The sequence below is a fragment of the Vipera berus genome, assembly GCF_964194415.1.
Source record: "Vipera berus genome assembly, chromosome: Z".
Lineage (NCBI taxonomy): Eukaryota > Metazoa > Chordata > Lepidosauria > Squamata > Viperidae > Vipera > Vipera berus.
This window is the reverse complement of record NC_138205.1, coordinates 101906730-101922616: the sequence shown is the minus strand read 5'-3', so window position 1 is coordinate 101922616 and position 15887 is coordinate 101906730. Positions and strand designations below refer to the sequence as shown.

The 15887-nt window shown below is 39.2% G+C and overlaps 1 protein-coding gene across 1 annotated transcript in view; it reads right to left on the bottom strand.

The window, feature by feature from the left end:
• SLC25A13 (solute carrier family 25 member 13) overlaps positions 1-15887 on the bottom strand; it is a 156907-nt gene that overhangs the window by 42741 nt on the left and 98279 nt on the right. Inside the window, exons 8-11 of the mRNA XM_081343773.1 lie at positions 15520-15613; positions 15283-15367; positions 10187-10271; positions 8070-8228 (exon numbers count right to left, since the gene is read on the bottom strand). Of these exons, the coding sequence (XP_081199899.1) occupies positions 8070-8228; positions 10187-10271; positions 15283-15367; positions 15520-15613 (423 nt within the window). The remainder of the gene's footprint in view (positions 1-8069; positions 8229-10186; positions 10272-15282; positions 15368-15519; positions 15614-15887) is intronic.

Genomic DNA, 15887 nt, shown 5'->3' with positions numbered 1-15887 from the left:
AATAACTGTTCCTTCTTTCATTCCATAGGACTAAGATTTTCCCCCTTTTAAATCTCCTCCCAAGATCCATAAGATGGTATAATTCATACTCATCAAAGAGAGAGAATTTGAAATGCCAGCACAAATACTGTGTGCTGTGTTATGGTAAATAAAAATTAATCATTTCAAAGACATAGATAGTTAAGTCCAAGCTTTTCTATTTGGAGACCATGCTTGTCCAATAAATCCTTTTTTTACAATTTACAATTCCTTTTCAACATTTTTACATTCTGCATATAGAATAGAAGGTTGGATAAAATTCAGAACAATTTTCAAAACCTCTCATGCATGGATTAAAAAAAAATAGCAGAAAGTGGCTTGCATTTAAACAACTTCTTGGGTTATTACAATTTATAAGAATATAAGGGGAGACATTGAAGGGTTTTCCAGTACACAAGTTTGTTTCATTTATGATCATAATGATCTAAAACTAATTTTTAACTGCAAGTAAATAATAATGCTATAAACCACAGGTTTTAAAATAATAGCCTGAAAATATTTTAATATCAATCGAAATGTGAGAATGTCTGTGGAGATACTCAGTCATTCGGGTCATGGTTGTCCCAAAGGTACTTTTTCGGGAGGCAACTGGTCTTTCTTGTTTTTCTTTAAAGGTGTTTTGCTTCTCATCTAAAAAGCTTCTTCACTTCTTCAGGATGAGAAGCAAATAATAAACCTTTATTGTCAAAGTACAACATGTGTACATTGAGATTAGCTGAGCCTCCCCCCGTGCTCTCTCCCCCCAACACACAGTGACAACAAACCCTCCATCCTACCACACCATGTGAACCAACTACACCACACACCGGCCTCCCAAGACAATTCTGCATAAGTTCACAGAGATTATGTCCCATTTAAAAGCCTAACAGCCCATGGATAAAAGCTATTTTTCAGCCTGTTGGTACGGTGGCTATACTCCTATATCTCCTACCGGATGGTAGGAGAGTAAAGAGATACCGTCCAGGGTGTGAGTCATCCCTGAGAATCTTCCTCACTCTTCCAAGGCAACGAGCCCTGGCGATGTCATCCAGTGGTGTCAGGGAACAGCCCACAATGTCCTGTGCTGTGCTCACTCCTCACTGTAATACTTTCCTGTCCGCGGCTGTCAGACCAGCATACCAAACCACAATACCATACGAGAGGACACTCTCTATAGTAGACTGGTAAAAGAGGGTCATTAGCCGTTGTTCTACCCTGTTCTTCCGCAAGACCCTAAGAAAGTGAAGCCTCTGTTGGGCCTTTCTAGCCACCTGGGTTGTGTTAACTTTCCAGGTCAGATCTTCACAGAGGTAGACTCCCAGAAATTTAAAGGAGGAAACTCTCTCCACACAGTCCTCCCCCATGTAAAGTGGGGCAGGTTCCTCCTTTTTTCTCCGGAAGTCTAAAACCATCTCTTTCGTCTTACCAATGTTTAGGTGCAAGTTGTTGTTACTACACCATATGGATAGTTTTTGTACCTCCGCCCTATATGCTGTCTCATCCCCGTCTTCAAAGAAAAAAAAGTCTAGTTACCTCTTGAAAAAGCACCTTCGGGACAAAATGTGAGAACTTAGTAGTGCATATAGACAGGCAGCAGTGTTCACATGAATTTAATACATTCAGGAAATTAATTGTGAATTCTACTTTTAAAAAAATGTGTGTACATGTATTCAGATTTTTGATTAGCACTATAGCACTCAACCAAAATCAGAGACAGAAGGTTTTAAAAAACAACATTATTCTGGCATTCTATATCATATACTCAGAAACCATAAAAAAAAAGAAGACAAGCAAAATAATTGAGGGGACAGGGGTTGGAAATGAAATATTTGCCACTGTAACTCTACAGTGGAGCTGGTCACTCTACTAATATTCAACCCTAAGCACATTCAGTGCTTAAAAATAGGTAGAAGGGCTAAAAACAGAGCTGGTCACAGTTACAATATTGCATTAATAAATCAGCAAACTGATTCCAAGTAATATAGCTTCACATCCTTTAAATTTTAACAACAGTGAGCTATTCAAATAAGAATTAACTTCCCAAAATACCAGTGTTGAGATTTATAGGGAAGGCAACATAGCAAGGCTGGGAACAGGTTGTGAATTAGAAAAAAAACTATACTGTATTCATAATCAGTTAGATTTACTTTAAAAATTATTGCCTTTAAAGCATGGAAAATAAATCACTTTTACAAAAAAAAACCTATTAGCATATCATCTGCATTAATGATGTTAATGGTTGAGTCCAGGATACCTAAGAAAGCATCTCACCCTAACAGGATTGGTCTATCCACTGGTGCCAAAAGAAGGGACATGCTGCAGATCCTGTTAGTCAAGGAATTCTGGATGGTTGGGTCCAAGAGAAGGGCCTTTTTCTACCATGGCTTCTGCCCTCTAGGACACCATGTTTGTTGAGATAAAATCTGCCTCCACTCTTGACCCTTCCATAAGAATCTCAAAACCTGGCTCCACTGATTGGTCATAGTAGAAATAATTAGTGCACTAGGAAAAAGATCCCACCCCCACCCCACTGTATTCTGGTTTTAAATTTAATCTTTGTTCATTTAATATTTTTAATTTTTTTCATGTTTGATTTGATGATGTTGTAAGGTGCCCAGAGTTGCTTGACAAAAAGATGGCTGGCATATAAATTTAAAAGGTGTACTTATCTTTTATTGGACTGTTTACACATTTACTGGATTGCTGTATACTGCATTGTTGTTGTTAGCTGCGAAGTCGTGTCCGACCCATCGCGACCCTATGGACAACATTCCTCCAGGCCTTCCTGTCCTCTACCATCTTCTGGAGTCCATTTAAGCTCACGCCTACTGCTTCAGTGACTCCATCCAGCCACCTCATTCTCTGTCGTCCCCTTCTTCTATTGCCCTCGATCTTTCCCAGCATTAGGCTCTTCTCCAGTGAGTCCTTCCTTCTCATTAGGTGGCCAAAGTACTTGAGTTTTAGCTTCAGGATCTGGCCTTCTAAAGAGCAGTCAGGGTTGATCTCCTCTAGGACTGACCGGTTTGATCGCCTTGCAGTCCAAGGGACTCGCAGGAGTCTTCTCCAGCACCACAGTTCAAAGGCCTCAATTCTTTGGCGCTCAGCCTTTCTTATGATCCAACTTTCACTGCCATACATTGCAACTGGGAAGACCATAGCCTTGACTATACGCACTTTTGTTGACAGGGTGATGTCTCTGCTTTTTAGTGTGCTGTCTAGATTTGCCATGGCTTTCCTCCCCAGGAGCAAGCGTCTTTTAATTTCTTGGCTACAGTCCCCATCTGCAGTGATCTTGGAGCCCAGGAAAATAAAATCTGTCACTACCTCCATTTCTTCCCCATCTATTTGCCAGGAATTGAGAGGGCCAGATGCCATGATCTTGGTTTTCTTAATGTTAAGTTTCAACCCAAGTTTTGCACTCTCCTTCTTCACCCGCAACAAGAGGCTCTTTAGTTCTTCTTCACTTTCTGCCATTAGAGTGGTATCATCTGCGTATCTTAGGTTGTTGATATTTCTTCCGGCAATCTTAATTCCAACTTTTGATTCATCTAGCCCTGCCTTTCTCATGATGTGCTCTGCATATAAGTTAAATAGGCAGGGCGACAGTATACAGCCTTGCCGGACTCCTTTCCCAATTTTGAACCAATCAGTGGTTCCGTGTCCAGTTCTCACTGTTGCTTCTTGATCCGCATATAGGTTTCTCAAGAGACAAATAAGATGGTCTGGTACTCCCATCTCTTTAAGAACTTGCCACAGTTTGTTATGATCCACACAATCAAAGGCTTTAGCATAGTCAATGAAGCAGAAGTAGATGTTTTTCTGGAACTCTCTAGCTTTCTCCATGATCCAGCGTATGTTGGCAATTTGATCTCTAGTTCCTCTGCCTCTTCGAAATCCTGCCTGCACTTCTGGTAGTTCTCGATCCACATACTGCTGAAGTCTAGCTTGTAGGATTTTAAGCATGACTTTACTAGCATGAGAAATGAGTGCAATGGTGCGATAGTTTGAACATTCTTTGGCACTGCCTTTCTTTGGAATTGGAATGTAAACTGATCTTTTCCAATCCTGAGGCCATTGTTGAGTTTTCCAAATTTGCTGGCAAATTGAGTGTAGCACTTTTACTGCATTGTCTTTTAAGATTTTGAATAGCTCAGCTGGAATACTGTCACTTCCACTAGCTTTGTTGTTGCTCAGCTTTTCTAAGGCCCACTTCACTTCACATTCTAGGATGTCTGGCTCGAGGTCAGTGACCACCTCATTGTGATTATCAGGGACGTTAAGCTCATTCTTGTATAGTTCTTCTGTGTAATTTTGCCACCTCTTCTTAATCTCTTCTGCCTCTGTTAGGTCCCTGCCATTTTGGTCCTTTATCATGCCCATTTTTGCATTAAACGTTCCCTTCATTTCTCCAATTTTCTTGAAAAGATCTCTGGTCCTCCCTATTCTATTATTTTCTTCTATTTCTTTGCACTGTTCATTTAAGAAGGCATTCTTATCTCTTCTAGCTATTCTCTGGAATTCTGCATTCAATTGGGTGTATCTTTCTTTTTCTCCCTTGCCTTTCGCTTCCCTCCTTTCCTCAGCTATTTGCAAAGCTTCCTCAGACAGCCATTTTGCTTTCTTGCATTTCTTTTTCTTTGGGATGGTTTTGGTTGCTACCTGTTGTACAATGTCGCGAACCTCTGTCCATAGTTCTTCAGGCACTCTGTCTATCAGATCTAATTCCTTAAATCTATTTGTCACCTCTACTGTATATTCAACAGGGATATGATTTAATTCATACCTGAGTGGCCTAGTGCTTTTCCCTACTTTCTTCAGTTTAAGCCTAAACTTTGCAAGGAGAAGCTCATGGTCTGAGCCACAGTCAGCTCCTGGTCTTGTTTTTACTGACTGTATAGAGCTTCTCCATCTTTGGCTGCAGAGCATATAGTCAATCTGATTTCTGTGTTGACCGTCTGGTGATGTCCATGTGTAAAGCCGTCTCTTGGGTTGTTGGAAAAGAGTGTTTGCTATGACCATCGTATTCTCTTGACAGAATTCTATCAGCCTGTGCCCTGCTTCATTTTGCACTCCAAGGCCAAACTTGCCTGTTATTCCAGTTATCTTTTGGCTTCCTACTTTAGCATTCCAATCCCCCATGATGATAAGAACATCATTTTTTGGTGTTAGTTCTATAAGGTGCTGTAGTGCTTCATAGAACTGGTCAATTTCATCCTCTTCAGCACTGGTGGTTGGGGCATAGACCTGGACTACTGTGATATTGAATGGTTTGCCTTGGATTCGAACTGAGATCATTCTGTCATTTTGAGGATTGTATCCCAGTATTGCTTTTCCTACTCTTTTATTGACTATGAAGGCTACTCCATTTCTTCTGAAGGATTCTTGCCCACAGTAGTATACCTGATGGTCATCTGAATTAAATTCACCCATTCCTGTCCATTTTAGTTCGCTGATACCTAAGATGTCAATGTTCAGTCTTGTCATCTCTTGTTTGACCACGTCCAGTTTTCCTTGATTCATGGATCTTACATTCCAGGTTCCTATGGAGAAAAAATCTTTACAGCATCGGACTTTCCTTTCACCACCAGACATATCCACAGCTGAGCGTCCTTTCGGCTTTGGCCCAGTCGCTTCATTCTTTCTGGCGCTACTAGTACTAGCCCTCTGCTCTTCCCCAGTAGCATATTGGACGCCTTCCGACCTGAGGGGCTCATCTTCCAGCGTCATATCGTTTTGCCTTTTGGTACTGTCCATAGGGTTTTCATGGCAAAGATACTGGAGTGGTTTGCCATTTCCTTCCTGCATAGAGAACCTTTATATGATATGGGTGCCGTATAAATTTGATTATTAAAAATAAAAACATTTTTAAAAGTATATACGTTATTTGCTAAACAATACAAGTTACTTTGGGGGACAGTGATCTATTTAAACCAATCACTCTGAGAACCTTTTATTAGTAAAATAGAAAGATAAACAATAAATTTTGAGATTAGATTCTTCTTGTAATTCCTATGAGATGAAGTTTAGATATATCTATTGTCAGACTCACTTGCATTTTAACATTCCTCTCCATGCTGCTTGTTCTCTTTTTAAACTATAATTCCAATAATACCGTATTTTCCGGCGTATAAAACAACTGGGCATATAAGACGACCCCCAACTTTTGAGATGATTTTCATGGGTTAAAGTCTTATATGCTGGAAAATACGGGTAAGTAGGAAGTCAGGGCTGCTTCTCAATTAGGTGAAGGTTTATCAAGAGCTTTTGGCCTCGAGATCAGCTTTGCTCTGCCTCGCCTAAACCTCGTCTCCTCTCGCCTTGGTGCCCCCTTCTACTTCAGCCACATGCGCTGGCTGTTTCGGCCAGGAGTGACGAGCATTGTGGCCCAACACTTCGGGAAGGCACCAGGTCTGAAAGAAGGCGGTTCTTTCCATAGTTTAGTTAATGAACAGGGCGGCGGAGTGGGGGGGGAAGAAACAGGCTCAGCCCTGCGCCACATTTTTAAGATTCACACACACACCCTCCCCAAGGCCGCCTTCTACTTCAGGGCGGAGGGGCGACCCCGGGCTGCTGGAGCCCCAGCGCCAGCTTTCCGCTGTGGTCTGCCTGTCGCAATTCCCGAGCTGCGCCTTCCCAGGCGGGTGTTGCTGTAGGTTTGCTGTGGCACCACACCCTGAAGTCAAACTCCCAGGGTCAGGTGAAGCTTAGCTCCGCATGAACATGTCAGGTCGGCCTCCGCCTGGCTTCCCGCGCTCCCTTGAGCTCTCGTGCTCGCGGAGCGCCAGTGGCTCGGCACACGCTTAACTCCCGCTCCTTTCCAAAAAAAAAGGGCTGCTGCCATAGGAAGCCGGTAAGCTGGAGCCTCAGCCTCGGTTGGGCTGGTCGGTTTATTTATGAGGAGGCCGTCTTTCGCCATTCTTGAGCACTGGATTTGTCCGTTTCCACTAACGTCTCTGCTCCCGAGGATTTACTATTTTCTGGCGTGTAAGGCGACTGGGCGTATAAGACGACCCCCAACTTTTGAGAAGATTTTCATGCGTTAAAAAGTCGTCTTATACACCAGAAAATACGGTACTTATATTTCTGGAATTGAGATAAGATAAATGCTTCTTCTAGGGATTTATTGAATCTGCTACAGCGTAGGTGGCTGTGACATACTTCCCATGATCCCCTATGTCTTCATGATTTCAGCTTCATCACTCCATCTAGTTATATGATGAAAATGAAACTGCTGGCAACTCATTCACCAAGACTGAAACTGCTTTTTGGCATGATCAAAAATTTTTTTCCTGCAGATATATATAAATTGGATCCTTCATTACAAGAGAAAGATAGGCAATACAACTGATATACCAGCTCATGATTACTGATGATAATTTATTACGTTTTTTCTCAAACCACAATGTTGAACTCTTGATCACCATTGCTGTATGTATTGTAGAACTATATTAAGGGGAAGCTATTAGTTAACATCAGAGGACTTCAAATGTGTCTTACAGCAGGCTTTGAATTGTGCATTTTCCATAGAAATGACTGCTCTTGTTTCTAGCTAAGAGAGACATATCAGACCTGGTAGGAGAGAGTACAATTAGCAAATGAAAAAAATGCTTACAATCATTTCTACAAAGAAGAAAATACAGTATTATTATGTGGAAGCCATAAAAATGTTCTGGAATGGTAGAAGCAGACCATAATATTAAAAGCGATGAGAAGATTTGCTTTGTTAAGCAAGATGGCTTTATTTAAATGTTTATAAACTTGCTTATGTTGCTTGTTAGGTTTTGTGGGAAAAATGTCCATAAAAATATAATATATTACCAAAATAATTCACTGCTGCTCTTGAAATTGGGGTGATGGGTCAGACCCAGACTCAGTGAAAATACATCATCCAAAATGGTAACAATCAGTGCAATATAGCTTACATTTTGCAGCACAAAACCTAAGAGAATGCCAAAAGCTCTCATTTGGAGACAAGATGGATGAACAGAACTAAGAAAATATAAACAGGCATCAGACCTCTTGAACTAGAACTAAAACATCTGGATACTGACCTCTGTACAGCCCAAAGAATCCTTCATAACGTAGCACTTTCTTGAAGCAATCAAAGCTATTCTTGTACATCAGTTCTCCAACAAATGACCCAGTGGAACGCTGGTTCTGCATTCGTGTTTTCACCAGATCAATTGGATACACAGCAGTGGCTCCAACCGCTGTTAAATAAGGAGGAAAGAAAAACCCTGTATTAAGTCTCACAGCCTCAGGTTTATTCAGAGTTCATAAACTGCATGAGGGATTAGACCAGAATATAGTGTTTAATCCTCCCCCCTCAAAACCCCCCTACTTTTTTTTCCTTCCTATGCAATATCATACTTTTCCTGAATTTAATTTGTTTTTATTATACTGCCCTTGGCTTTTATTTGAGAGGAATAAAAAGTGAATATTGCACAAGATGTTAGGGATTAATGGCAAAAAGGCTAGAGGAGAACCTGTTCTACCTTTCCTGGAAGCTCCCATTTCAAGATCAATTTCTTGGGCTTGAGTTATGAGCCAAAACTGATGACAAAAAAACCCCCAGAATCTGAACCCAAACTAAATGGGTTTTAACAATCATTCATTTAGCAACCAGCCATAAGAAAAGAGCTATTTTAAAAGTTAAATAAGGACAGGAAATATACCCTTTCTCTCTGTTAACATTTGTTTGGCAAAGAGATGATATATATATATATGTGTGTGTGTGTGTGTGGATCTTTGGTCATTCGGGTTTTTCCCCGCATAGAATTGAATCCTACACCTTCAATTCTACGCGGGGAAAAACCCGAATGACCAAAGATCCACATACAAACACCCGCGAAAACCTCACACGCACTCATTATATATACATACACACCCATTATAATAATTATATTAGTTGGCATACGATATGTATAAATTCAATTCTACCACTGTTGGCTCTTTACACATAATCATAGCAGGACATGAAAGTAAAATGTCAATTTTGCCAACTGAAAAAATGAAGGAATCCTTCCCAAATATTAACCGGTTAGTAACTAATGTGCTGCCACCTTTTACTGTTGCCAGAACAATGTGTCTGAAGTGTTTGCTGTTCCTTACTGCTTGTTATTTTATGGTTGTTAATTTTATTATTCTAAACAGACTGTAATCCACATAATCTTCTGAATGAAGTAGCATGTAAGTCTCAGTAAATAAAAGCAAAAATTCACTCTGGTATGACGATTAAAGGAACCAAGCTGGAAATAACAAAACCATAAATTCTAGTCCCCATCAGGCACAAAGTCAGATGCATGATATTGGGCCAGCCTCTCTATTAGTTCTAGGAAGAAGGCAATGGCAAACCCCTTCCAAAAATCTCACCAGGACTTGTGCAAGCAGTGGCCAGTAGTCAAAATGACTCAAAGGGAAAAATAGCAATAACAATAGAGGTTTACAGAGTCAGCATATTGCCCCCAACAATCTGGGTCCTCATTTTATCGACCTTGGAAGGATGGAAGGCTGAGTCAACCTGAGTCAGTAATAATAACAATAAAATAAGCTACTTTTTTTAAAGGAATAATAGCACTGAGATAATTTTAAGTGTCAAAAGAGGAACAGCTTGTTAAACTAAGATTCTAGCACTATTTTTACTCACAAGCAAAAGAACAAGAATCTATGGTACTTTTCCCTCAGATATAAGAAAAAAACCTGCTTGCCCTGGCTTGTTTACAGTCTGACTTGGGGACATTGGCACTATTAATGCAGTTGCCTTTTGTTGTGAAAATGGCAAAATATTTCAAGCTGTTCCTCCTGAGCATATTCATGGGGCACAGAAAGCTGATGACTGGTTATATGAATAAAATGGAGGATTCTGGGGGGGGGGAAGGCTTAGCTGAAATAAATTCTGAACAGGAATACTGCATAGTCACAAATGGAGCGACCCTGGCCCATTTGTATTTTAATGAAAAGGAGCTAAATGTTAAAAAGTAAATCAATAATCAATCAGTCAATCAGGGAAGAATCCAAATAGCTAAGGTCAAATTATTTTTGATGCAATGACAATAAGATGAAAAGCTTTGTGTAAAAAAAAAAGGATAATGAAGGTCGAAAGCTATGCAGGGGGGGGGGAAAGTCGAGCTAATATTTCTGTCATTCATTCATTCATTAATTCACTAACCTCCAGCAACTGAACCAAGGGCAAACCTGTATGCAGATTCTGCTATCTGGATGAGAATAGGTCGAGCCACATCAGTTGGAGCTTGCTGCAAGATTTCAAATTTAGGGCAAAGGTTAGGGTTAGTGAAAAGAGGGAGAATGAAAAAAAAGAGCAGGAATAGAAGGAGAAGGAGAAAAATCAGATTAATATAGAACATATAAGCAATATTTGAATAGCAAAAAAGACACAAAGACAAACATGTCATCCTAAAATGTACCATTCTTGAACCATTGAAACGTGCTTCAGTAAGGTAGTTACAACATGTACTATCAAGCTGGCTTGAGGTGCTAACACAATTTATAATGTTTGTTTCATTTGGTGTAAAAAGCAAGCACTGTTCAACTGAAACCGAAGTGGCCTTGTCCCCATAATTATTGCTAATTTACAGAAGAGCTCTTTCAGGTTTTGGGCTATTTGCACCTAAAAAAAAAAATCCAACTTGTCCACCGTTGTCCCTATTCCATTCACTATATATCTGATTTGCTTGAAAAGTGCTTTCCATAAAAATAACTCAAAACCTGTGATGAATACATCGGATGTGACTGAAAATAAATTATTTTCCTTCACTCATTTTCATTATTTGGTTTGTGCAGTTCTGGGAAAGTATGGGGAAAGTGTTAAAAGCATATATGTAAGGAACCTAAGACAACACTGCTATGAAGAAGTAGGAGGAATAGGGACAGTTTAACAGAATAACAGAGTTGGAAGGGACCTTGGAGGTCTTCTAGTCCAACCCACTGCTCAGGCAGGAAACCCTATACCATTTCAGAAAAATGACTGTCCAATCTCTTCTTAAAAACTTCCAGTGTTGGAGTATCTAAAACAGGGGTGTCAAACTCAATTTCACTGAGGGCCGCATCAGCATTGCAGTTGCCCTCAGGGGACCGGGTGGGTGTGGCCTGGGTGGGCGTGGCTAGAGTGCGTATGGCCTACTGGGTGGGCATGTTCAGCTCTACATCGTTCGCATCAAGGGTGCCTATGGGGTCTGGGCAGGAGTGGGACAGATCTGAGGGTCTCTGGCAGAAGGAGGGTCTCTGGGCCAAGCCCAAGGCAGTGGGGGCCGTTTCCTCCCTGTTTCCAGGATGGCTTCGCAGGCCACATGAAACCACTTCGCGGGCCGGATCCAGCCCCCGGGCCTTGTGTTTGACATGTCTGATCTAAAACATCTGGAGACAAGTTGTTCCACTGATTAATTGTTCTAACTATCAGGAAATTTCTCCTTAGTTCTAGGTTGCTTCTCTCTTTGGTTAGCTTCCATCCATTGCTTCTTGGCCTGCCTTCAGGACAAGAATTTCATGAAAGAAATTTAATGTAATTTCTTAAATTAAACTAATTATATATTTATTATTTATTTATATAGCCACCCCATCTCACTGAAAGTGATTTTGGGCAGTGCACAACAATAAGATAAAAATAACAACATAAAAAACTGCAAATATAAAATATAAAAAGTCATATTAATGAATAGCCTAAAAACCAAAGATACCAACCCTAAGCAACAAATGCCCACCTCAACAGCTGAGCCATCTTAAGAAATCTTAATTTATTGTTCAGTTTATCGCAGCTTGACCAGTTATTTAATCTTGATCTGAACCAAAACTTTAACATCAGAATTTATCTGCAGCCAATAAAAATCATTTTAAAATTGGTGAAATTACTAAAGTAATTTGAGTTACACTATTATAATGCTTTTTAAAGGTTTATAAACTTTTTAGTTGAAAATCAGATCTGTGAAATTCCAGTTAGGTCCAGAATATTTTATGTGCTATTTTTTAAAAGTTTGTTTTTGTTGAATAAAATTCTGGCATTTAATTTCCACAGTCAGGCAAAAGAAAGTTGTTTTACACTTGTTTCATCTGTCTTGGCACTGTCCTGAGAGTGGTTTCCAAGTTCCAGATGGTCATTATTCCTAGGTTTGTGTAGAGAAGCCATGCAAAATTGGCATATTTGTCAAACTCTATTTTATTCCGGTCCATATTTTTCCAATATATTCATTGAATTTTCTGCACCATCTATTTCCTATTTTCTCCATACAAAAGTTCAGTGTCCATTTTCATGTGTACTTTGCAACATATGCTCGATCTTGCATGCAGATTTCCCAACATACCCATTTTTGCACATAATTTCTCCCAATCAAATGCCACCTTATTTCCAGTTACCTATACATTTTTAGTTTTAGAAAAATGCATTGCAATATTCAGAAAAAGTGTAACTATCAAGGTATTATGGTTATGCTTTGGTTTTAGGATTTGTCTATGTTTGGGAAGTTCAAATAAGTTAAAATCATATTAAAATATGCACCAGATACAGTTCTTACCTATCTCACATATAAAGCTTTCCAGGAGTTTTCAGATTTTTGCTAAGCAGTGAAAGGGAATGGCTGGGGAAAAGAGGATGAAAAATCCCCTGGGTATGTAAAGCCTTTGTTATCCTTAAAACGTTTTCCCTGATTATAGAAACACTCCATTTGTAGCTTTTGCTATGTAGTTTGTAATGCATTTTTTGTTATTATTATCAGTCGATCACACATGCAAAAACACACACAAAAAAAATTCTCTATTCAGGAGGTCTCACAGTGCTAGCTGCAGGGATTAATAACATCCATAGAAACTTTTGATGTCACTGCCAAGAAATATTGGATCTAGAACCTATCACTTGAACAGAATAGTCATATAATTGGACATTTACAAAATAATCAAAGACTAGAACATACCTTGGAGATGATATGTCCCATTGCACCCATTAGTGCAATCCCAAAACATGGCTGCCTGACCTCCCTTTGAATATGCCCATCATATTGAATCTACCAAGTCCGCACACTCCATATTCATTCTCTCTTCTCCGTGCCAATTTTTTTATCTGGTTGGATGATTGGTAGGTAGTTTTCAGTCTTCTTATCATCCTGGTAATTTTTCTCTAGTTTTCTGATATATATGTCATAACCCTAGAATCGGACATGACTGGACAGGGGAAAGACTTACTTTTACCCTTATAACTGATACTGATTAGGCTAGTGCTATTATTTCTTGAAAGAATGGACACTGAAGCGTTGACAGTACAGCCTAATTTGCCATATGTGTGTGTGTGTGTGTGTGTGTGTGTGTGTGTGTGTGAAATGTTTGTTAAGCATTCAGAATACACTTGCTTAGTCCCAGACACGGGACAAATCTTATTTCCTGTTTCAGCCTAGCCCAAGGCCATCTACAGGCAGTAGCCACAGCAGTGGCAGCTCATATTTGTGTAAATTTTTTGGCTTCCTAACAAGCCTTTATTCTTTGTTAGCAAGCCAAAAAATTTACACACACACACACACACACACACACACACACACACATATATATATTGCTCAAAAAAATAAAGGGAATATATATATATATATATATATATATATATATATATATATATATATATATATATATATATACACATACACACACACACATACACTTGCTAAACTGCGGTTCTAATATTATGATTTCTTTTGCCTTGCAGCTCCAACATAGTAGTGTTAATTTCTGTTAACAGAGAGTTAAATGGGAGACTAGCCACAACTCACCACTGGCTCACAGTCATCATGATATCTATTCAGACCAATTCTCTTGCAGTAAACTTGCACTCTTGGCATCTAAATGCAGAACTTTACCTTTATCTCCATTGAATGTCATCTTGTAATTTTTGCCCTTATTAAAATCCTTCAGAATATTGATTCTATTATTATTTATTACAATTCGCTTTGTATCATCCTCAAGTTTAGGAAATAGCACAGGACTCACTAATAAATCCTAACATTCTCCACTAATGATGTTGAGACAAATAATGAAATCTTTTGAGAACAGTAACTTCAACATTGTTGAGCCAGCTAATACTAGGAGCATTCAACAGGGTATCATGGGAGATTTTGCAGTAACTTGTAGATGCTCTCACCTGTCCCCACTCAATTACTGTTCCTAATACTGACAAAGGTACATTCTAAAATTATTTTTAGTATTCAGTTTATTTTGGACTTTTGCCTTTTTTATAATTTCTTATTATAGTTTCATAGAGGGGCTGGAAAAAAAGTGGAAAAGATGGTAGAAGACAAATCAATAAAAAGATTGTCACAAAACACACAACTGAGCCCAGATGGAGAAAAACCTACCTTAAATTAGAAATGAGGTTGGAAATTCCTAGTATGATTTTTAAGATTCTGAATTAAAATTAACATTAAAATTCATACCAATCCTGACTACTACTATGTTGTCTTGGCATTTTCTTTCATTAATATGCTCCTTCCATACCCCATGTATGTCCCTCTTGGATTTCAATTTGTCAGAAAACTACTTGTACATCATGGTTTTTCTTTTAAGTGGAAATACCATAGTCTGTGCTCTCAAATTCAATATTTGTCCCATTGCTCCCAAACTTCTGCCTTTCAGAATTCTTAGCTGTTGAATTGTGCCCAACCCTGGTGGTATCTACAGCAGCTTCCAACATGGCCTCCAGTTAATATCTCTGGTCTTTAATCTTTGGGTAATCTTCCATACAGGTTTTATGAGTAAATTGTAAAAAAAAAACCCATCCTCCTGTCATACTTACTTCTGAAGCAAAGCTAAAAATATACTGTTGTTGTAGGTTGATTTTACGAGGGAGGAGGCAACCAAGTGAGGAGGGCCTGGCTCAAGGCCTATTACACCCAAAAATGTAGCCTGTATCAACTCATTGTGGTCAAACTGGCGTCTGTGCTCAGACTCAGAGCAGGGAGGGTGGGGGAACCTTCCAAGCTCTCAATATACAGAATTTGGTTTGACTTAAGTGATAGCTTTAGAAAAACAGAACTACACCCAGGTCTGTGTCAGTTTTCAATATATACAACAGACCAATATAAAAATTTAGAAGTTGGCAAATGCATTTTCATTGTCTTTTGCATCATATTATCTTCTAATATAAAAACTCTATAAAAATATAAATTAAGATTCAAGAAACTGCAGTGAAACTGCAACAGAGTTGGAACTTTACACAAGAAAGGACTGCACAAGATAAAAATAATATCTGCATCATCCTTTGTCATCTTGTGTTACCTGTCTCTGAGCCTCAACCAGATTGTAGGGCAAAGTTCCTTCTTCCAAAGGTGCAATTCTTTCAATATCAGCCATTGTCATACGTCTGGGAAAGCAAGCAATCACAAAAGTTAATTTTGCATCAACTATTATGAAAAAATAAGATACCTGTGGTATCTTGTATCTTGGGCGGTATTTTATTCAACCATACTGTTTCATTTTTTTTCTACAGCAAAGAAAAGGGTAATTTCAACTTACCCCCGTGGCTCATATAAATCTGCTAACTGGAACAAGATGTCAACTTCCATGGGTGTAACCTGGCCAAATTTCTGAGCTGCCAGAACAAACTCCTCTGCAACAGAAGAAGGGTGGTGGGTGTGGAATACAGAAGGGAAAACTAATCAAACAACAAGGAGACCAATCCACAAAGGTCCCAGGAATCACCAATATTTAGTATGAAACCAATATGCTGTAAAAGAAGGGAGGGGAAATACCACAAATGGTGTGCCTGCCACTGTGTAAATGTATGTTTAAATACTCTATCCATCGTGCAAAAAAGAAAACAGTCTGCCTTTACAGCTTAGTGCTAACAGCAGGATTTAGGATATTTGACATACGGTATCAAT